The sequence below is a fragment of the Caenorhabditis remanei genome, chromosome X (assembly GCF_010183535.1).
Source record: "Caenorhabditis remanei strain PX506 chromosome X, whole genome shotgun sequence".
Classification (NCBI taxonomy): domain Eukaryota; kingdom Metazoa; phylum Nematoda; class Chromadorea; order Rhabditida; family Rhabditidae; genus Caenorhabditis; species Caenorhabditis remanei.
Window position 1 is genome coordinate 19493834 of NC_071333.1, and position 23993 is coordinate 19517826.

The 23993-nt window shown below is 38.2% G+C and overlaps 4 protein-coding genes across 4 annotated transcripts; 1 reads left to right on the forward strand and 3 right to left on the reverse strand.

The window, feature by feature from the left end:
• Positions 1-1650: 1650 nt before the first annotated feature.
• GCK72_025922 (uncharacterized protein) lies at positions 1651-5439 on the reverse strand (the record flags this gene model as incomplete). The annotated part of the gene is made up of 6 exons (XM_053736554.1): positions 1651-3003; positions 4036-4101; positions 4201-4269; positions 4971-5084; positions 5223-5288; positions 5338-5439. 6 exons carry the CDS (start codon positions 5437-5439, stop codon positions 1651-1653), a joined length of 1770 nt encoding a protein of 589 aa, XP_053580120.1.
• Positions 5440-5560: 121 nt separating this feature from the next.
• Positions 5561-6985, forward strand: GCK72_025923 (uncharacterized protein; the record flags this gene model as incomplete). The annotated part of the gene is made up of 2 exons (XM_053736555.1): positions 5561-5590; positions 6311-6985. The coding sequence occupies 2 exons, from the start codon at positions 5561-5563 to the stop codon at positions 6983-6985; spliced, it is 705 nt and encodes a 234-aa protein (XP_053580121.1).
• Positions 6986-6998: 13 nt separating this feature from the next.
• On the reverse strand, positions 6999-7315 carry GCK72_025924 (uncharacterized protein; the record flags this gene model as incomplete). Its single annotated transcript, XM_053736556.1, has 3 exons — positions 6999-7100; positions 7151-7240; positions 7292-7315. 3 exons carry the CDS (start codon positions 7313-7315, stop codon positions 6999-7001), a joined length of 216 nt encoding a protein of 71 aa, XP_053580122.1.
• A 5641-nt stretch (positions 7316-12956) lies between these two features.
• GCK72_025925 (uncharacterized protein) lies at positions 12957-23435 on the reverse strand (the record flags this gene model as incomplete). The annotated part of the gene is made up of 37 exons (XM_053736557.1): positions 12957-13280; positions 13571-13624; positions 13703-13810; positions 13900-13989; positions 14121-14195; positions 14277-14393; positions 14595-14792; positions 14851-14925; positions 14977-15150; positions 15200-15271; positions 15329-15430; positions 15499-15600; positions 15652-15747; positions 15937-16017; positions 16260-16361; positions 16404-16451; positions 16712-16786; positions 16832-16882; positions 16967-17071; positions 17144-17206; positions 17257-17382; positions 17439-17498; positions 17811-17903; positions 17955-18008; positions 18057-18386; positions 18434-18541; positions 18866-18955; positions 19213-19287; positions 20537-20686; positions 20971-21075; positions 21252-21323; positions 21574-21648; positions 22005-22067; positions 22553-22621; positions 22735-22854; positions 23022-23099; positions 23337-23435. 37 exons carry the CDS (start codon positions 23433-23435, stop codon positions 12957-12959), a joined length of 3879 nt encoding a protein of 1292 aa, XP_053580123.1.
• Positions 23436-23993: the final 558 nt, after the last annotated feature.

Genomic DNA, 23993 nt, shown 5'->3' on the forward strand with positions numbered 1-23993 from the left:
GTTATGGCAAATGCGTATTGCAGGCGTACTGATGATTTAAGGTAAAAAAAACACCCTAAAAACTGGGAGAGTGAAATAGGGTTATAGCTCAAACCGACAAAGTTCAGTGCAAAATAGCGCGATTTTTGAGCTGTCCACATAAAATTTTCATAATTCTCTGTGGAGTGTCAGTACAGAAAAGTTGTCAACTACAAAAATGGAGTTCTATTTTTGTTCTCTTTGAACCTATAAAAAGATTATTAGCGGGACAGTTAGTTTTACTATGACATACTCTCAAAGTTCGACAATTTCAACTGAAAATAGCAAAATATGATATAATTTTGGCCGTTACTGTATGTTTTATTTGGATCCACAAAGTTTCCAATCTCTATTGAACAGAAGTGATTGAGAATTCTTATATAAAATGTTTCCACAAATCTCTAATTTTGGGTTATAAAACAGTTTTACTGTATAAATGAATAAAGTTTACATGATAAAGAGAATGAAAATAGATAAAATAAGTACAAAACTGAGCGAGAATACAGAAGATCCCTTTTGTAGGAGTTAACCGTAAAATGTGAGGAACGATGATGGGAACAAGTGCGGAAGTATTGAAACATGATATATTTGGTTAAATTTCACCCATATGTGGGGAACTCGTGGATAAGATGAAGTTTTGGTCGGGGGGCACGCGATATGCACGGATTTTCAACGATATGGAGAAGAATATAAGAAATACAGAGACACAAAAGCTGAAACATAGGGAAATGAGGATCCAACAGAATCGTATGAGGAGGATCAGGGGTATAGTGGCACCGGATAGAAGTTTTTGGCATCTTTGATTTTGATTTCACACATTTGTGATTGGATGGAATGAAAAAGATTTAGGGCATAGGGACATTTTATCAACGGTGTAGGAAGGATCATTTGGTGTAATAACACTAGCTGGAAAAGGGAGAACTTGAGCATAGAGACAATGGAATTTGATTTAAGGTGTGGTGACACTGTCTGAAGCATGGAGGACATGGAGCATTTCGGCTGAGATAGGGAGTCAAAAAAACTTTCGTTATTTTAAGATTCAGGACATGGAACATGGAAACAATTGTATAGGGAGAATATGGGGGAAAGGCATAGTGACACTGGCTGAGAAATGAGAACATGAGGTACGTAGACAATAGTTTTAGGAATCCTTGTGTACGTTGACACTGTTTGGAGCAAGGCTAAAAACTGGAGAAAAAATTATCAGTAATTATGAGAGTTTTTTCACACAAATGTTGTTGAAAACACTCCGGAACCAATAGCGAACTGTGCCTGAGGACATGGAACATGGGAATCAAAGTTGGGAATGGAAAATGAGGAACATCAGAAACGGAGGCAATTTTTTGCGTGGAGCATGGGAATTGAAATTCTGTGTCTATGAGATGATTTTGAAAGTTCTGTACAATTAAGGAGACTCAACAAGAGATTCAATGGCAACAATGAAAATACAGAAAACACAGAATTACCGTATTTCCTTTAATAGAAGCGTAGATCTTTACAATTTTCAAAAACTAGAAAAAGATGGTGAAACTGTACTCAAAAGTTAAACAGTTAACTTAGCGGCATATAATTATGGAAACTATGCAGCGGTTAATATGAAAAGAGACGCTTCTATAAAATGATTTACGGAAATTATTCATTTTCCTCTTCTTGCTCCTCATCTTCCTCTTGCTCTAGCAACATCTGACTGATCCCCACTGAAGCGTATTTGGCTCGCCGCAAATTGACAAACTCCCAATTTTCCTTTGCACACTTATCCAAAAATTTGATTCGATCATCCAGAAACTCGTGAGAGTTGGTTTCTTCGACTCTTTCCTGAATTGCGGCTGGCACTGGGAGAGTGATAAAAAAGTTGTTTTCGGCAAGTTGGGGGAATCTTTGTTTGAGTTTCCTCCAGAATTGTTCCTTGAGTTTAATCGTATTGTCTGTCTTCTTGTTTCTCATCACTTCCTCCTCAATTTCTTTCATAACTATGGACCAAAGCGATCCTGGGAGAATCGGAATCTTCTCTGGGCTGTCGAACTTCCCGTCTTTGTTTTCCTCTTTGAAATTGTTGAATTCCTGGAGGATTCCTTTTCTTACTCCACTTTCATGATTTCGGCGGTAATAGCCAATTAACTCATCTCCATTCAGGAACTTCATGGCAAGCGGATGTATGTGGAAAGCGTAGTCATCGTGCGGAGTCGCTGGTTCGGCCCACAGAGGAGCATGTTTGTATCCAATTGTAGTCATATACTCGTAATAAGCGAGAATGATGACTTCATGGATGGCTCCTCTCTTCAAGTTTTGGAAAACCTTGAAGTACGGAACAGAGTCGATATAATCGATTTGGCAGAGTTTCCGATCCATATTCCGGTCACACTCCAAAGAAAACAATGTGAAGGAGATGACGTCAACTTCATCGATCCTTTGGTACACATAGAGAGCCCTCGAAAGGTACTTGAGCACTTTGGTGAACAAGTTTTCGAATTCCTCCTTGAAAAGGTTCGGGGTGAAGTCCTCGATTGGCGTGGATTTCTTAACAGAGAATCCAACAACCCGGAAGGGGTGCCTGCTTGCCGTCTCCTTTCCCACAAGCTGTTCCAACAAATCATTCAACTTCTTGGAGATGAAGTTTGCTAATTCGCATTTCTGCTTGGCGTTCACTGTCCTCTTCACCATCGCAGTTTTGTCACAGTTGTGACATACGAACCTTGAGCTGTCGCTTCCATAGAAAAAGGCGCAGCACTTGTGATATCTATCACTGCACCTGGAGCACATTAGGATTTCCTCGACGGCTTGATTAATGTTCTCGGTTTTGAAATACTCCTCCTTGTTTTCTCCGGAGCTCTTGAAACACTTGAGACAGTACCAGTACATGTCTCCATTCCTGGCCTTCCAACACGGCTGTCCTGGAGCAATTCGATGGGATGCATTTCCTGAGCACGTCGAACTTGCTGCGTGGTGCTGAAGATCTCGGTCGTCGCAGCAAACAGTTGCGGAATTCTGAAAAAGGCATTGTTGAGTTGGGCTGAGTAACTTTGTGAGGACATGTTTACTACAGAAGGATCCCGAGTCGAGATGGAGTTATGAATCGATGATCCCTTATATGGTTGGAAAGGACATCGACTGGGATTTCCAAAACTCTTTTCAAATTTCGCTGAACCTATTCAGGAATGGAAAAAATTGAGCTCAAAATTCATGCTCTGACTTTGTTTTTGACCATTCGAATAGTTGGAACAGGGAAAAGTTGCTCGCAAGTTCACGAAATAAGCTTTTTCAAGAACTTTTATTGATCGAAAAAGGAGGATCAAACGTAATTTTTCACGAAAAACCAAAAAATATACAATACCGTGCAGTAAGTAATACAATTTGGCTTTCTTCAGTTGAAAATGGCCAACTTTGAGAGACAATTTAATTTATATATAAACCATACAGAACCAAGGTAGATCTTCGTTTTTGTAGTTGACAGCTTTTTCTAATTGTCATTTTCTAGCAAGTTACATATCGATAAAGTAATTTCTACCTCAAAACTAATTAAGAACAGGGTCACAGCTTCAATTTTGAGCTCTACTTTCTCCATTGATTTCCTTTCCAACCACATAGATCTCGACCCGTAACTACATCGAGACTCGGGATCCTTCCCTAGTTAGGTAAGTACTATTTCTAGTTTGACCTACAGTACCGCTCAAATGGTTATCAACTTTGGCTGTTTTCGGTGGAAAATGACTAAGTTTGATAGTGCATTTCGGTATCACCTGATTGTCTGACGAACTCAATTTTGAATGTGCTAAACCGTACAAAAATAACACACAATTCTTGTAGTTGATTGTTCTTTTGTAGGGACACTATCTAGTAAGCTACAACCTGTCAAAGTGAAAAACTCCAAAAATACGCATGTAATTAGTCAGGCAGAAATGGCTTTGACAACCTGTAACTTTCGTGGTGGTGTCTCTACAAAAAATATGTGTTGTTTTTGAATGTGTTCATCAGTTTTTTCAGCTTATGGCTCATACTCAATTATAAAAAATCCCTTACCATCGTTTCTCCATCAGTTTCAATGCGCTCTTCTGGAGTTGCAACAGCTTGTGGCAACATCCGCTTCTGAAATTAAGACTTTACTGTTTTGAAATGCGTAAAGCTCTCGGCTTAATTTTAAGGTAAAAGCACAAGAAATGACGGGGTCAAAAAAAAAGTATGCACCTGTTTTGGAGGTCCAACACTTCGCTTCAGCAAGATAGAAGATGAAGATGACGATGAAGATGTTGAAGTCTGAAATTGAAAATTTTTTTTTTCAGAAAATAGAAAATGTAACCTCCGGGTTCGTAGGTCATTTTTTGAAAGCTTGATCTAGCTTTATCTGCGGCGCAAGTCGCAGTCAATAAAAACTGATTAATTCCTTGAACGTATATCAGCTTCATTTATACGTAGTAATATAACGTAAATTCTTGTGGGGTATGTACACTACCGGTAGAAAATTGTGGATATGTGCAATTCACTCTGTGACAATGAGAATTACTATGAAGCACTTTCAAAGTTGGACAATTTTAACTGAAAACACTCAAAGTTATATACCTATGACCGATACTGTAGATTCATACAAAAAATTTTGAACTCTGTACTTTATTACCGTTTTTTAGTACAAAACCTTTTCAAAAAGTTACAGATAAGCAAAATAAGTTACAATCGAATTGTTATCTTTTTTTCAAAGTAATAAAAGTGTGAACTTGTGTGAATTAACAGGTTATAACATTTTAGAAAGATTCATTACATAAAGATATCAACCACAAAAATGACTTTCTAGTTTCGAAATATACTTCCCACAAAAAATGGCTAGTTGACGCAAAAATTGACGCCGAGACACACTTTCAAAGTTGCTTGTATTCCTATCATTCCACCAAATTTAGGCCAATGACAGTCTCTTCGTTTTTTTTTCCATTCAATAGCAAGAAAAATAGAAAAAAGTTTTTTACCATTTCTGAATGCCATGCTGGACGTCTTCTTTCCCGAATTTGTAATGGAGCTGCTTGTTCTCCATGATTCTGCGGGCGCAGCGTTCCAGCGTCATCAATATTCTCTCTCATTCCCTGAAATAAAAGAATTGGAAAACTAATCCACGATTGTCCCATTCAGGTCCCATTCATTTCACTCTTCTCACATGAAAAAGGTACAAGAATTGATAAATTCGCAGGTAATTCTGTCTATATCATGAAAAAGTTACTCACCATATTATTTTCCTCACTTGTTGATGGCTCATCTGCAGTTGGAGCATTTTCCGATGGCGTCACCGGCTGAAATTCAGCTATTGATTGTTTTGAAGTGGAAATTATACTGCCTTACCTTTTTTGGACGTCCTCGACCTCTTCTTTGTGCATCACTGCTTGTTGGAGTCTCCGAATCCACTGTTCCCATGTTCTCACCGCTGTCCCCATCCACTGTCATCTTCTAAAATTTGAACATTACAGTTAGAATATTTGTGGCTGTAATTCTGAAAAACTGAAGGCTGAAAAAAACTTATTTACATTTTTTGGACGTCCAACACCTCGCTTTTGCAAGTTGGAAGATGACGATGAAGATGACGGAGTCAAAAACTGTAAATGTTTTGTTTATTCCCAAAATAAGACATTTTTTGAACGCTAGATTTACGGATATGCTTTATCTGTTGTCCTCGGCTCGTAGTCAATGTTTCAGAAATACGCCTACGAAAAATTATTGCGAATTTTCTCAAAAAATATGGGCTAGCTAGGAATCGAATAGGTTTCAATCAAAAGTTGAAACTTTTTGGGGAAACTGATCAAGAACGTATCTCTGCCTCACTTATGGTTCTTTATCGTGACTACTTGTGGGGTGTGTATTTATACAAAATTCACAGTTAATACTTAACTTGAAATCCTCGATTACTAACTAACCTTCACGTCATTTCGACTGCATAAAGTTGCCAGCTGCATAGAGTTGACCCGACCCCTCTACCATAGACAGATGTTCAAAAAAAATTGTTTTTGAGAGTTGTGAAATCCAATTTGTACTTTTTTTGTTTGAACCAGCTGGAGATTTGAACTGTACCCGTGTCGGTCCCCAACACCTGGACACTTTTCATAAAAAGGTCGTACCATTTGAGATTTTAGTCACCACTCTGTTTTCGACTATTTTTCGACCAATTTTCAATTTCACCATTTTTCAAAAAAACTCAGTCACTTAAACTATTTGAGTCACTCTAGTTAACCACCTGACGCTAGCTGCTCGATTAACTTAACTTTTTTCAGAGGTGGATTTTTCTGACACGTGCCGAACTTTAGATCAAACCTATTTCTAGAATCTTAGATCTCCATTTCTACAATGTCAAAACCTATCTTCTCCTTTCCAACCAAAATTTCCGTCTTTCCACTGTCTCTCTGGTAAACTGACGGAACTCAAGAGTAAGATTGGTCCACCAACTGAGAAAACTGTGCTGAGGACTCCGTCTGCCGCATCTACAAGAGCAAAACTGGCTGCTACTGAAAATCAAGCACCAACTTCAACAAGTAAACCTTCTCCATTTGCTCCAGCTATTGCTCCGTTACGTGATGGCGTTCAACCACCGACGCCGAGTGCTGCACCACCCAGGCCGCCACCAGTAAAACAGAATTCTGTACAGAAGCCTCCAGAGCCGAAACGATTTGTTGGTGCCCCGCCGAAAACTTTGCCGTCAGAGGGTGTACATAAACTTGATGGCATAGAATTTTTGGCAAAGGAGTCAGATGATGGTCAACTGCCGACAACGTCTTCTGGTTGTCCAAAAGCTCTCCAAAGAGCGTATGGCTCAAAATCTGGTACCACGATATGTGCAATTAGTAGTCCGAATGTTCCGTCCACCAGCAATGCGGTTCCTCCACCACAGGAAGAGGCTAATAGAGAAGAAATTGTCACTTCGAAAGAAGAAACTGGCTGGAGAAGGTATTCCAGGAGGATCAATCTACCACGTTTAGGGCAAGAAGTAAATCAGCTTTAACTTTTGTGATCTCCTACAGATTGAAACTTACAGCGGAATGATTTGGGATAGCTGCTTGCTTCATAAGATTCTGCCTGCGCACTGGTCGAGCGTCATCATTATCACCTCCCATAGCCTGAAATAAGAATATTGGAACACTAATCTACGACTCGCAGCAAAGCTTACCATCGGTCGATTTTCTTCTTCCGGGTTCCGATGTCCTCGAAGAGCAGCTTGTCTCTTCACTGCGCTCGTGTTTTCGGCTCCAGAAACATTCTAAAACTTTGAGCGTTAAAAGTTATTAAACGATTTGTGACTGTGATTCACCAGCGCTCGATGTCTGCTTCTCATATCTCTTTGTTTTTCATTGTTTCTTCGCTTTAAGTTTGAGACACGTTGACTCTGAAAAATTAATGTCTTAAAAGTCTGATCAGGTGTTGTTAGCAGACGAATTTTACTCCAAAAGTGATTCAGTTGTAAATACGAAGTCGAGAAACTAAGATGTATAAAATGTGCTTAACTGGTAGTTTTCCTAACCAAATATGCGCGAGATATATGATTTGAAATTGAGTTACCATATTTTTGTTGCAGATCGTATTTATAATCATATACAATTTTTTTCGACAGGTTCTATTGAAAGGCGTGGATTAGAAATTTTTGATTTATTTTTTTATGGATCGAAACAAAATCCGAGAGAAAAGAGAAAAAATCTATTGGATCTGGGTCAGAAAATTAGTGTGAAAAAATTATGAGCTTTCAAAATGCCAAAAAACCATATTTTCAATTTTCTGGGGAATAGTGACGTGATGACAGCGGTGATTCTTGTGATTTTCCATGGGATAATATAAAAAATTCAGATCCTCTCCTTGCGCCCTTTAAACCATTGTCATATCTTCATTGGAAGTATTTCATCTTGTAATATTATTTTCCACAGTTTTGTTTGTTCACCTCCCCAACCAAGGCTGTCGTACGGCCGGCCGCGGCCGGCCGCGGTCCTCGGCTTTTAGGGCCGTCGAGGCCGCGAATAAACCAAATGGGCTGAAATTTTGTACATCGACTAATCTTTCGGTGCTCTACAAGGCCGCCTGAAGAAGCGAAAATTTTCCATGGCTGGGAACTGAGATATAAAATCGCCCCACGGCCTTTTTCACAGCCTTGTCCCCAACCATCCACAACCTACTGGCCAACCACCCTTTTCCACACAGGCTGTCGCTGCAACACGTACACACCACGACCCGAAACGGCCCGACACTCTCCATTTTCATACTATAAAGCATATATTTTTTGAAACAAAAAAAGCTCATGGCTTACTACTACGGAATGATACTAGAGAAGTAGAGTCATAATTTCTAAACTTTCACTGCATGTTAGCGAAACGTTAAAGTCGTTTCAAATTAAGTGGTTATAACTCTTCAGGAGGCGCCCGTACTAAAAAGTTATCAACTACAAAATCAAAGCACTAGGTATGATCTATGCATTCTTCCAAAAATGACCGCATGAATTAATCAGCAACAACGTAACACGCGTCCCAAGTTTGTGATGTCCCTTAGAGAAAGAAAAAAGTGACGTTTTGTTAAGAGTCACTGTATGTATATCAGAAGTAAATAACTCAAATTGTCATTACAAGTTTTTATTGTTATAGCCACATCAGTTTTGTCATTAAAACATTGATATGGCGATCAGTCCAAATTTGGAAAAATTTGAGTAACTTTTACATATCAAAATTATGATAATTTCCTTTGATATGGCCAAAAGTTAACATTTTACCTTATACACTTTTCGAACATTTTAAAAATTACTTATTCCCCGAAATTTCCTATGTTTATTCCATTCAAACTACTGGTCTCATTCAGAAAAATGGATATGTCCTTCATACTTACGGTGTTGTAAAATTGTAAACATTCTGAAAAGAAACATAACCCCAATTGTGTTTCTCTTTGAATGTTGATAATTCGAAACAAATGTAGACACGTACACTGATCTCCCCCCTTCCTGTTAGTTACTCACATTATGTACCTCTCTTCCCCCCTTCTGCTCGCATTGCTTTAAAAGGTCACACACTTATACGCACGTCATTGAATACAAAAATTAGATTTGCAAATTTTGTTTGTGAATTTTCGAAAAGAACTTAAAACAAGAGTTATTCTTGCGAAATCTTGGCCCGGTCTATGACTTGGGAATTTCGACTTTTTTGCGAAACATTAGTATAAAACTTTTTAATAAATTCAGGATTTTGATTCGGAAATCAATTTAAATTTTTGTTGCAATTATGGTCTCTGGAAATATCAAGTTCTGGGAACTCTCGAAAATAAAAATATACTTTGAACTAAAAAGTCTAGAAGAAAAACAAATGTTTTTAAACAAAATCACATACCGATTCTCTCAAAGCAGTATGTCTAGCCATTGTTGTTGGTCGATGAATCACTAAATGAAACAAAAATCTGAAATGAAAAAACAATTTGAATATCAGTCAAATAAGTTGATATATAACAACAAAACTACAAACAGTAGTTATCAATTACGAGAACTATCATAAGATGAAGAAGATAACCATTAATTTCAAACAAGAAGCGGAGAAACGCAATGAAAACGTCTGCGAATTATCACCATAACACGAGAATTAATCGATTGGGCTGCCACAGAAGAAGGAAAGGCTGTGCTTAGTCGCGGTGGGCCCACGCCGCTGCCAGAGACTCCATGCAAAAGTCAACGCGAGAAAAGTAGGGATGGTCGCCTGGGTGGTGGGCAAGGAGGGAAAGAAATTCAAATGCAAAAAGCCACTGCGTAGCGACTGACTTGAAAATTCTAACTGATTGTTTGCCCTGTAGAACTTTCAAACACGCTGATTCCGAATTTGACATTCTTTTTGTAAAAGCAACACATTGAATCGAGATGTTCGCAGTTTGAATAATTCTTAACGTTAAATCTCTTTTCGGCTCTTTTCAGGTTCCCAGGATTCTTTCTATTTCTTTTTTTCTCCTCAAAGTTCTTCGAAAACATATTTCAATGACACCAAACATCATATGGATTGAAGTTATCATTAACCAATTGGATAATTTTTTGTACTTTGAGCTTTAAGTGCAAATATGCCACACATATCATCTTCACGTGATCTTTGTCGTTGAAAAAAAGGGGAATGGCGCGACGTGATAGATCCTTGGCTAGTGGAGGTCGGCCGGTGGTACGCGACGGAATGAAACAAAACAAAACGAGAGACATACTTACAACTTACTAAAAGACTACAGTGACGTAGCTCGGCCTTCCAAAATGGTTATTTTGAATAAGGCCAGACCCTTTCACATGTGGTGATTGAGTTTCGGAAAATTAAACAGACTTAGATTTAAATATTTGAAGAAAACGTGTTGAAGTGACGTAGCTGAATCTCGTGAAAGTTTTTATTCTGAAATTATTTTCTAGGTAACTTTGGACACTGGCACTATAAACATTATATGGAACCAGCTGGGTATCTTCTTCCCGTTTCAAAACTGGCTAAAATATATTTTTTAATTTTAAATCCACCTTTTATATATCCTCTATCCTTTGAAAAGGAAGAAAGATATTCAGTCGCTTGTTTGAAAAAGTCAACAAAAAGTAATGTGCGATCATTGCGTGATAATCAAAATCGGATTGAATGATACCCACCATATAAAAAAAATCTGAGTATTCGCCTATTTCTATCACTTATCTTCAAATCACTTGTGATGCAGTCCCAAAAAGAGAAAAGAGAGGGGGACGATGCCATGTCTTGGCAGAGCCTGGAAAGGTCAATACGAGGAAAGTAATGGGTGTTTAAATGATGGGTCGGCGACCGGGACACACATAGAAAAGAATGAGACACATTCTCGTGAGTAACAACTTACTAGAGACCGACGATGAGGTAATTTGCCCTTTTAAAATAGTTTTGGAACTCATACAGATACTTTCGCCCATGGTGATTTTGAATTTCAAAGTTTTTTAGTTCAAAAATTATATATGTTTTTATAAATTTCCTATTGTTTCAAAAAAATATCAAAAGGAAACCTATTGATCAGGAACACAAAGAGTAGTCAGTGATTTTTTTGTCTTTTTATCCATTGCAACATTCAAAAGATATCAACCGGAGAATAAATGGCTCTTTTCATAAAAAAAAAACAAAATTTTCACACATCTCCAAAATATTTTCAATATCCGAGTCTATTACGTAGGTTAAATTCATCACATGCTAATTAGATTAAGTCTGGCTCTTCAAATTCCATAGAGAAATTATCAAACCCGTGTTTTTTCTCAAAATTTTTTCGTTTAAATTATTTTTGGTGATTGGAGAAAAGAAAAGAAGAATATCTATCTAAATACTATTCTAAACGGTCAAATAACGTCATCGTCGCATAGAAATGTGCCTCTTACGTTTTTATGTACATGATTCTGTCCGGGTTGCCGACCCACCATTCAAACACCTATTAAATTCGTCGTATTGACTTTCCAAGCTTGACCAAGGCGATGGCCCACCGCGACTTGGCACCATATCCTCTCTAGCTGTGGGAAAGTACTTTTTCATTTTATATTCATGGTACGAGTACATGGCATTAATCGGATTTGAACGTTCCTACAGTAATCTACAGTAATGGCCAAAAGTCCAACAACTTTCGCAGTTTTATGGGAAAATACCCTACTTTGAGAGGTTGTCATGGTATCACTGATTGTCCCACCAAGTGGAACCTTATGGATCGTACAGATCAAGGGTAGGACTTAATTTTTAAATTTGAATGCTTTTTTTTGTAAGGGACTGCGTAGCAAGTTACGTGTCAATAAAGTAAATCGACTATTTTCAGTGCAAAATTTGAGATTTATTAGCTATCGTCTTATAATGACCATAACTCTTCAGGGAGTGCTTGTACAAAGAGGTGTCAACCACAAAAATGGGCTACTACCTATTTTTGATCTGAAAACTTTATTAAAACTTTAGTTGGTGCAAAAATCAGCAATACCGTAGCACACTCTTAAAGATAGACATTTTCAACTGAAAATGGCCAAAGTTGTTAAAATTACGGTTATTACTGTATGTGCTTAATCATGTAGTATCTTAAAATTTTTGAAAATGTAACCATCCGTCAAATCCATAATGAAGTTGAAAGTTTCGAGGAAAAATATTGAGCAAGGAGGGTCAGGGTTATCCCTGTTTTCCTATTTCAGATCCTTGTAGTCTACAGTTATGAGAAAAATGTATGGGGAAATAGATAAATGGTGAAGATTCCAAAGAAACCAATAAAACAATTCCGTTAGACTTTCACCATGGTGTTTCTCACAGTAGCTATTGAAGGACCGACGAAAAGAGCAGGGTAGAATAAAATCTAAAAGGAACTCAGAAGCCGATGATGTTATTAACTATTGCAGATGGAAGGCCGCAGGAAACGCAGAAAGTGATTTATGAGAATGTTTTCGATTTTGATATTCATGATAAAAAAGAGAATGTGTTAAAAAGTGTGAGTGTGTAAATGTACATGTTGTACTGAAAAAATCTGCGAATTATTACATTCAATTTTATTAAAAAACCGAGTATGGCAGAAGAAATAATATTTTATGAAACCCAAGCTGGAAATCAGAATAACAACTTTGGAATCATAATTTAAAATTGAAATATGTAAAACAGTGGTATATGTGGCGCAACATGGACGCAAAATACTTGGGAGGATTATGGGATGATTACCTGAATTGATCCTTCTAGGCTAACTATGTGAGCAAGAGTCGAAATAGCAAGAAATCTGAAAAAAAACCTGAAAGAGGAAAAAAGGAAATCGGTTTTATACATTAAAACGATTTATCATTAATTTAAAAAAAGATATTCATATAGTAATTCATGCATTTTCAAATTGTGAAAAAAGAAGTACAATTCAATCGTAAATAGATATTTTAACAACGAATGGGATTAACTTAAAAACTGAAACAAAAATTGATCGGGACAAAAATTTGAGAAAAAAACAGATTTAATTTAATTTTAACCAGAACGAACTCTAATTCACATGTTGCTCATCGTCATCATCAATCGACTCACGCCAAGACGACGGCGGGCATTCTCAAAATAGTTTGAAACAGTCGAAATATCTAGATGGAGAGTTTCAGCAATTTTAAGCTCCGTTGCATCACAGGGAGTATGTGTTTGCTCCAGAATTCCTTGCAGTATTCGACTTTGGAGTTCAGTCAACTGGGGCACTTCCTCCGAAGCCTCTTCTTCCTCTGCAACATCATCTTCCTCAGGATCCTCTTTTTCTGGAGCCTCTTCTTCCTTTGCATCCACAGCATGGATGGCTTTGGCGTCAGTGCTGCTCACTCTTTCGGGTTCCTGTAAAAATACGAAATTTGAAGAATTCAGATGTTTTCTGAAAGCTTGAGTATTCTTAGAAGAAGAATTTGTCCCAGGTATGGAAATGTTGTGTTAGAATTTTCCCGGGGTGTTTTGCACCAATTTTGTGTTTATTATTGGTTTTTGTCTCAATAAGCTTGTGTTCTCACTAAGTGCAAGTTTTATAGTTCAGTTTCAGATATTGCTTATTTTCAAAAAGTATTTGGAAAGCGAGGCGAACTTTTTGTTACTTTGGGAGTACAAAAGTTTTTAGAAATATTAAAACTTACCGGAGAGACAGCGCGCTCGAAATCTTCATTAGGTGGGGCGACGGCCTCTTCATTCTGCAAAAGGTTTTGTTGGATTAGTTTGTGAATTTCCTAGTTTTTAGTCGTTTTTTTATTAAAGTTGAAACTACTCACTTGGTTTTCGAGTTCATCTGGCTCCTCGACTTTTACAGCTCGCTCCGTCGCGCACTGGGCAGGACTCATCATAGCCTGTCTTGCGGAGGTAGAGCGTTGTGGCACCATCTGAAATTAAAAACAACAATGTTAATCCAAGAATAGAAACAGAAGATATTGTTTTATGTTATCTGTTAGCTTTCTGTCCCACCACTCACAATAATTGGAAAATCCACCGCGGTGTTCTCTTCACGGTACCACCAGTATCTTCCCGTGCCTCTTCTCACTTCGGTTGAAGAGCTCTGTCCCTGGAATCAAGAACAGTAGGTGATGTTGAAACCAAAAATGTGAAAATCTAAGAATTTCAAGAAAGCGCGGGTTTTAAAGATTTCCTAGTAATAATTTGAAATGAGAGCAAAAAACTGTTTTTAGAACTTACCGAAGTGGATGGGCTTGCATCGCTCGGCGATACCACCTGAGTGGTCTCATATTCGTCGTCGTGAATTTCCTTTTTCTGAAATGAAGTGAGTCTAAGAACACACAGCGGAAAGTTTGATTTCTGTGTTCTCTGACAGTTTTCAGTAGCACAACTCACGACGACCGGAACCTCCTCGGTGACATTTTGGTGAGCTGGCGTGTTGGCTCGAGAACAGCTTCTTGGTCCTCCTCTAGCCAATTCACCATCGGTTGGTGGCTGGAAAGACGTGGATGCCTGAAATTAAGAATTTGCCCCAGGTATGGAAATTTTGTTTTAGAATTCTTCCTTAGTTCAGTTGTGTTAGAGTTCTCCGCTAAAAGTGAGAACATCGAAAAAGTTATAGTTCGATCATTTCCTGAAACGATTCCGGACTGCGAGGTGAACTTTTTTTGTTAGTTTGGGAGTACAAAAGTGTTTCGAAATTTTGGGACTTACCGGTGAGACGGAGCGCTCCAAATTTTCATCCGTTGGAGTCTCCTCTACCACTGGAGCCTCTTCTTCCACTGGAGCCTCTTCTTCCTCTGGAGCCGGCTCTCCTTCTTGATCTTGAGCTGGCGTGTTAACTTGAGAGCAGCTTCTTGGTTCTCCTCTCACCACTTCATGATCGGTTGGTGCCATGGAAGAAGTCGATTGCTGAAATCAAGTACATAAATACCAGATAAACTGTATTTTTGTATTTCAGAATACTTACATCATCATCCATTCGCTTGGTTGGGCGCTTTGATGACGACGGTTGAACATCTTCATCTATATCCTCATTCTCGGCCTGAATTTGTTAAATTTCGGTTAATTCACAAAATTCTATAGAACGACTTACTTCTTCAATTCTTCTTTTTCTCGACTCTTTCTCGGCGACCCCCATTCCGTCGTTACGAGGCATTTCTTTGTCCCGCTGACCTTCATGAACTGCTTCTGCATTTGCTGCAGCTGCTCTGGCTGCCAACCAGGCTGCTCTGCCCACCGGATCAGCATATCTCTCCACCTTGAGATCCTGCAAAGAAGAGCATGTACATTTTTAGATATCTATGAACTTTTCTTACCTCTTCGAGTTTTCGCTGTTGGTATGTAACCGGCGCCCGTAGAATTGGTTCGGCTGCAAGCTGTCTTGGGAGCTGTAATGTAGTTTTTTTTTAATATGATACAAAAATAACCAGTTTCAATCAACTCACCAAAGGTCCAGCGGCATTTCTTGGAACGATTGGAGGCGGGGAAACTCCATCTCTTGACGGTGATCTCCTATGTTGTGGTGGAGGAGTTTGAACGGCGTGAGACTGAACAAATTCCAATAAACCCGATTATATTGAATCACACGAGGAAAAATTTGTTTTAACAAACTCACCGAGGATCCTGAAGCATTTGCTGGAACGAATGGAGGCGGGGAGGCAGCATTCCTTGATGGATATCTTCTCTGTGAGAGTTGAGGTGAGGGAACAGGGACAGCCTGAAAAAAATCTCAATAAACCCGAAATTCGCATTCTATTAAAAAACATACCGCATTTGATTTTGCTCCATTGATTCTTTTAGGACGACCAACTCCTCGCACGACTGCAACGGTTGGTGAAATAGTTGGTGGACTTTGTTGGTTGTTCTGTAAAAATTATTATAGAAAGTCACTTATGTTTTATTTTTTCATTGGGTACAAAGTTGATATGAAAAAGTGAAGTTTTGGAAGAAGTGTTAGATGCTTAGCCTTTTAAACTTGCCTCCGGCAAGTATGAGATACTAAAACATACTGTAGATTGACAAACTAAACCAGACAACTAAAAAGCAAACTTACGTCTGGAGCGCGTCTTTCAGTTGAAATTTGACGCCATTGATTTCCCTGAATCCTCGCGGAAACTCGGATGTTGTCAGCATTCTAAATAACGGATTATTGGAGACAGTACATTCTTAAATTTTATCAGATTTGTTGGGAATATGCATTTTCCGTAGACGAGTTCGCTATCAACTCTAGCCCTGCCTCAAGCATTTTGTTTTGAGGAATTGAAATTATCTCTTTCCTTTATCTTAAGGTTTTTCTTTTCTGGTTATCTCTCTCTCTTTTTCTATTCCTCCTTCTCTTTAATAATACCCGTTCAATGTAAGTTTCAATAAACTCACCAAGGATCCAGCTGCATTTACGGAACTCGTTGAAGGCATGGAACGTCTTCCGTTCAACGGAGCTGCTTTCCGTGGTTGCTGAGGAGGTTGTCTGGAGACAGGCTAAAAAAACCACTAAGTCACACTCTATACAAAAAAACATACCACAATCCTTCTGGGACGACCTCCTGATTGCCTGACGACAGGAACAGTCTGAATAACACATTATTTTTAAAACATACATTCTTTCATTTTATCACATTTGTATGGAAAATGTATATTCAATGTGAGGCTTTAGTTCCTAAATTTACTACTGACATTTGCTATATTCCACCGGGTCTCTACCGTTACTACCGTCTACTGTGCGGTCCGATTTACCATTATTCTATCTGAGTTGCCTAAAGTCATACTCGTAATCTGGCATTCAAATAGTTACCAAAACACACCCAACAAATAAAAAAAATCATACTTACAATTTTCTTCCGACGTATATAAGATTTTTTAAAGTTAGCCTCGTCATCGGAATAACTGGATACCGCGCCATCGTCCTGAATAATTTGAAAATAAATAACAATTATTTTTAACAAACATACATCTGATGTCATATCATCTGGAGGAGGAATTGACTGTCTGGCTGTAGACGTCTGGAACAAAGACAACAATTTTAATTTGGAAACAATCTTATCACCGATTAGAACTTTGCGAATTATTCTAATTACGTAACTCACCGATGGTCCTGCCGCGTTTCCGGGAGGTACTGAAGACGTTGGAGCAGCATTTTTTGGCGAACTTCCAGCTTTCCGTTTTGGTTGAGGAGACTGGGTGGTGGAAGACTGAAAAAAGTAGGTTTGATAGCAGATATAATAATATTTGTTGGGTAAAACTCGAGCAATAGCAAAACTTACCGGCAGAGATTGGGAAGGACCAACTGCTGGCGGCTGTCTGAGCCTTTGAAGAGAGGGGAGAGTCTGATAAACAGAAAAATTATAGATTGCACGTTGCAACATGTTAAACTAACCGTGTACGGCTGTACGTCAACCGGCGCCGCTTCTGTGACGGAGACATCCTGTCCGGACTCATCGATGGATTCACCGAAGCGTTGCTCGGCCTCCCCAGATCTTACTCGTTCTCGAACAGACTCAATCTGAAATTAACCTCTTTAGTTCTCACTTTCACTTTCACAGAAATCAGAAAACTTACTGAAATTTCAATTTTTTCCTCACTCTCCCCCATTCTCGAATCTGCATTTTGATCGATGACCTGAAAAGTTCCAGTACGTATTTTTCAATCTAGTCGGACCTGAAACGGACCGGCCCGGGTTCGAAAGTACCAAAATTTGAAAATTTGGATTTTTCACAAAAAAGTCGAAATTTTTACTTTTTGCGGTTTACAAATCTATAAAACTCAAGTATACAGGATTTTTGACTATTTTTGATTAAAATTTCATAAAATTTCGAAAAAGTTTGTAAAAAAATTGTGCACATTTTTTGACAACTGGCCGACCCGGGCAGGACTGATAATATTTTTTCTGATTGTTTTCCTTAGCTTTTTTCTAAAACAATAGAAACTTACTTCATTTTTATTTTCTTCTTCCTTTCGGGACAAGTGCAACGTGACCAAGTCTCCGAACTTGGTCTGCACCACCATTCCGGTGTGATTCCTAGCCTAAAAAAGGAGAAAATAAAAAAAAAACGTAAGTATTGTTCATAAACATACACTTGGGATGTACTGTTGCTCGAAGATTCTGTACTTTTCCACCACCTCCGTCATCTGCAAAGTTTCTAGTTTATATAATTTCAAAATATTGTAAAATCTCACAAAGTACGTCGGAATTCCGGTTTGCTCCACCAAAGACTGCGCACCGTTTTGGTTGGTGAGGTTCTTTTTGTCGAGCAGCTGACATCTCTGCCCTTGGTTCAACCTCAAGAATTCCGTATGGTAGAATCCTCCTTTTCGCCAGAGGTACTCGTTTTCCTTTCTCCTTTCCTCATCACAAAATTCAGTCATCTTATCTTTCTTGATTTTTGCAGACACTCCCTGCATTTTTGAGACCTCACCCACGAGGGTCTTATATGTCATGAAGGAAGAGTCCAGTATTTGATAGATGACAGCGATTTCCCCGGCCGGGAACTCCGGGAAGCCATACTCCTGTAACATTATCATGCGTAACACTGAATTACCCAATGAAAACACACCAACTCCCAAGTTTTCGATGCCGCGTCTCTGTACTTGCGGAGAATTAGTTTTCGGCGGTCGTCGAACTCCTTATCAATTTTCTCAATATCAGTTTTGGATTTTTGAGCCTGAAATAAAAAAACCATAAATCAGAAGATGATATCGATGTTTTTTTTCACTGTTGTCTATTAAGACAAAAAGATGTCAAAAAAGGCACCAACATTATTTTAAACACTTCAAAAACGCACTTCAAACTATTCAAAATATACCATTATGTCTGACACCTCTGTGTGAATTTCAGAATTGACTAATTCTACTTAAAAAGGCTAGATACCTTATTAGTATTCTTGTTAGCGATGCATGAAAATCAAAATCGAACCAAATACTATCTAGTTGGAATAGACATGTAATACGCAGAAAAGTTTTAACCCTACACATAGAAAATCATTTACCGGTAGAGTATGTGGAGGGGGCTGAGCTGCTCCGTCATTTGAGATAAAGGGTTGCTCTGTGGCATCCTTATCCAACACAACCACAGGGATCTGAAAATGATATATATATATATATATTTATATATAAATGTTGTGTTGGTACAAAAATGGCTTAAAAAACCAAATTCTTAATTTCTGTCAAATACATGTCCTCCTGGATAATATAGCCTGACATCCTAGCAACAAAACAATCTTGTAATCTAGGTCGAAATGCATGCCAAATTTTTATTTTTGGTTGTTTTTTGGTTGGGATAGGCAAGTGATACGAAAAGAATTTCGAACTCCTTAAAACTTAAAAAATGATTTACCGCAGCTCGAGGTGGCTGAGACGATTCGGCACTCGAAGTGGAGGGTTGGTTTGTTGCTTCTTCCTCCACCACAATCTGAAAATGAGATGAATGTTGTTTTGGTACAGAAATGGTTATGAGAAACCAATTCGTGTCTTACACCTATTCTTCTAGAAGATATAGCTTGATACTTCAGCTACAAAATTTTAGAACTTTGTAAACTAGGTTGAAATGCTTGTCTAATTTTTGCTTTTGGTTGTTTTCTAACGCAGTCTGGCGAAAACAATTATTTTATTCAAAACTGGTATGTTTGATATCTCGGTAAGATTTTAAAGAGACTAAAAACTGTTATTTCCTAGTGCATGTTAAGATATAAAACGGTAAGTTATAAAGATCCCATTGGAACCAAATTTTTTGAAAAATAAAACGCTTCACGAGTAATCAACCGTCAGTGCGTTTTGTTTAGAGAGGCGCTGCTAGTTTTCAACTGAGTATATCTGCAGATAACATTGTACAATACGTACAAAGATATGGAAAACTGCTAGGAAAAACGGCTCTATTACAGTTTAGATGTCCTTTAAAAACTCAAACGTCCATTAAAACACTTAGACGTCCCTTGAAACACTTAAACGTCCTTTCAAACTCTAATTTTTTTACAACGTCCTTTCAAAAGTTTAGACGTCCCAAAAAACGTTTAAACGTCCCATAAAATGTTTAGACGTTCCTTGAAATCCCAAAATATAGTTCTGAAGATTTAGACGTCCCAAAAAACATTTAGACGTCCCAAAAAACATTTGGACGTCCCAAAAAACATTTAAACGTCCCAAAAAATGTTTAGACATCCCTTGAACACTTTCAGTGGCTTTTAGTGTTGAAGGGACGTCTAAACATTTTTTGGGACGTTTAAATGTTTTTTGGGACGTCCAAATGTTTTTTGGGACGTCTAATTATTTAAAACCAAATTTTCAGACTTCAAGGGACGTCTTAATATTTAATGGGACGTCTAAACATTTTTTGGGACGTCTAAATGTTTTGTGGGACGTTTAAACATTTTTGAACATATTTGGGATCCGAAAGGACGTTTAAATGTTTCAAAGGGCGTCTAAGTGTTTCAAGGGACGTCTAAGTGTTTTAAAGGACGTCTAAGCGTTTTTTGGGACGTTTAAGTTTTCAAAGGACATCTAAACTGTAATAGAGCCGGAAAAACTGATAATCTATTTAATATCACTTTCTTTGGTGTTTGCGCTTTAATCATTCAGTTAGCGTCCGGCTTTTATCGGAGGGGCGTTTTTATTAGACGGAATACCGTGTACCAAAACAAAATATTGGAAACCAATAAACTTACGGTATTGGATGAACTTTGCTGGGTCGGCTGTGGGGTGGACTCCGCAGTTACTTCAGCTGCAGTTGGTGGAGTTTCACTTCTTCTTCTCCCTTCTTCAAGGGCCTTCAAAACGTCTTCCACAGCTCTTCTGGCGTCTGTTTCGACTTTACTCTGAAAAAATACAGTTTGAATTACTGGAAAGGTATACTTGATTCGACCAACCCCGACTGTTTTGATCAGAAAACTAAATAGCTTAAGAAAAATAGTTATCCTGGGTCAAAAACTAAAATATCAGGTACCCAAAGTTGTCATCAGATAAAATGATGAATCTATTGAGTTTGTTTTATGCTTGTCAATGAGGAATTCTATTTAGACCCATATTGTATTTATGATAGCTCTCACGATCTGGGATACATGATGAGATGCGTAAAAACAGAAATTATTTCAAAACAGACCCTTGCTTGAGGAGTTGAAGCTGGGGAGCCGTTCGATGAGCTCGACCCGTATTCCAAAGATGAAGCTGAAGTCAAAGAATGAAGAATTTCACAGATCGGAGTTTCCTGGAAACGTATTCACATTTATTTTTTGAAAAACACACAGCTGGTTTTGTAGTATAACAATTTCAGTTTAGAGATGGTATAACACGAAAAATTGTAGATAAAAACAGAAATGTGTAAAATTCAGGCAATCAGCTATTTCTCGGGTTTTGAAAATGCCTCATAAAAGAAAATATTACCTTGTTCCAGTTTTCTCTTTGTATGACGGCAGCAAGTTCTGTGCAGTGGATGGTCTGTGCTCTCCGGTTCACCTGGAAACGGGAATTTTGATTCAGAAAAATTTTATTACCGATTCTATCAAAACTATTCGAAATAAATACTTGTGTCTGACATCTCTGTGCAGATTTCAAAATTGTCTATTTCGACTTGAAAAGGCTAGAGACCTAATTATTCTTGTAAGCACTGTATGAAACTCAAATTCAAGAAAAATGCCATCTGATTGGGATAGGCAAATGATACGAAGAGAACTTCGAACTCCTTAAAACTTAAAATATGATTTACCGCAGCTTGAGGTGGCTGAGACGATCCGGCACTCGAAGTGGAGGGTTGGCTTGTGGCTTCTTCATCCACCACAATCTGAAAATGAGATAAATCTTGTTTTGGTACAGAAATGGCTATGAGAAATCAATTCGTGTCGTGTGTGTCTTACACCTATTCTTCTAGAAGATATAGCTTGATACCCCAGCTACAAACTTTTAGAACATTGTAACCTATGTAGGTCGAAATGCTAGTCAAATTTTTGTGTCTGGTTGTTTTCTAACGCGGTCTCGCAAAAACAATCATTTTATACAATACTGGTATGTTTAACATCTCGATATGATTTGAAGAACCTGAAAACTGTTATTTCCTAGCACTTGCAGCGGGTACCATCTTTTGGGATATCCATGTAGTATAGAAGTATCTTCTAGCACTAGACTCATAAAAATAATAACCTGTTGATGGAGAGCGTTGGAGGTGGAGTGCTTTTCCACCAATCTTTGCAGCATTAGGAGGTCCTGAAACACGAAAAAGTTTTGCATCGGTACCGAAGTGGTCATGAAAAATCAGTATTGCAGGTTCATTCTGATAGTTTTTTACGTTTTTCAAGCAACCGCGCCTTTACCTTTTCTCCGCTCACTGTCCAAGACTTTTCCTTCTAGAAGATGTAACCTGACCTCAGTCACAAAAATCTAGTAAGAGAGCTCCAAATGTATGTAACAACTTTGTATTGAGATTTTTCAAACCGCAGTTAAATGCATCAAACTTTTAGCAAACAAAATTTGGTTGAGCTTCATCAACACCGCGCACGTGGCTGAGTCTTGTCCAGTGCAGTGCGGCGGGAAGTATTGTTTTGCAACAATCGGTATTTCTGACATATCGCTATAATTTTGAAAAGACGAGCAACTGTTATTCCCTGGTTCTCATAGCGAGTACAATTTATATGGGACATAAATAGGATATCCAGACACCCGCGAGCCCTAGACTAAAAAAAATAATTTACCAATGGAGCAAGAGCTTGTCTCGGATTCGAGGTGGAAGGCTGTTGTTGGGCGGCATTGTCCGAGGAATCCTGAAAACAGAATACATTTTGTGTCGGTGAAGAAATTGCCATGAAAATCATTGTGTTCGTTTTTGTGTTTGTTTTTTTTGTGTTCTCTGTCAGTTTGCAGTAGCACAACTTACCACGACCGGAACCTGCTCGGTGGCACTTTGATGAGCTGGCCTGTTGGCTCCAGACGAACTACTTTCACGTTTTCTAACCAGCTGACCTTTGGTTGGTGCTTGGGAAGACGACGTCGATGGCTGAAATCAAGTTCATACGTTTTTTTCTAACGCAGCACGACGGAAACTATTATTTCACAGAAATCAGTATTTCTCTGTATGATTTTGAGTATACTAAAATTGTTATTATCTAATAGCAAGTGATATCTATACACCTACTGGCCCTAGACTCAAAAAAAATAATTTACCTGCTGAGTTTGGGGAGGATCAAGAGCACGGCCCCAATATGAGGAGAGCTGTTGCAGGTCCGCGTCGTCCGAGGGAACCTGAAAACGGAACTCATTTTTTGTCGCTATCAAAACGTTCTTCGAAAAGATTTCCGGCACTGCAGGTTCAATCTGATAGTTTTTCACTTTTTCCAAGCAAGCGCTTCTATACTTTTTCTTCCTAGGTCACTGTGCAAAACCATTACTTCCAGACGACATAGCCTACCCCAGCCACAAAACTTTGGAACCTTGCTACTTGAAATGCTTGTAATAGTTTTGTTTTAAGACTGTCCATACCGTAGTGGTCTGCCTGGAACTTGAAAAAGGAAAATCCGAGCAAGGAAGATGGCGGAGTGCAGGAAACTGAGGATTGGCTCCTGCGTTCATTGAGCTCATAGCAGCTGACAAGTTGCCCTGAAAACGGAATGTTGAAGTAAAAGCTTTTTGTTAGATTTTGTCACATAGCATACAACCAAATTAATCTGTGTTAACTGTGCTATGCGACTTTTTTATGTATAAAATTTGAAAAACTCTTATTGGTAAGTAATCATTCAAACTTTTGCACTTCACAAATTTTGAGAGGGTGTTACGGTGTCACTGCTTGTCTCACAAAGTAAATTATAGTTGAGCCATACAGAGCAAAGGTAGAACTTCATTTTTGTAGTTGACAACTTTTTTGTATAAGCAATCCACAGAGAGTTATGATCATTTTAAGAGGATAGCTCAAAAATCACAATGTTTTGCACTGAAATAAGACAATTTGAGAAAAAAACTACTTTTTCAATATGTAACTTGCTAGGGAATGCTTGTATGAAAAAAATGAAACTACAAAAATGAAACTCTACCTTTGTTCTGTACGCTTTATACATCATTTGCTATGTGGGACAATCAATAATACCGTAAGACCTCCCAAAGTTTGTTATTTTCAACAAAAAATATAGACATACCGGGCAC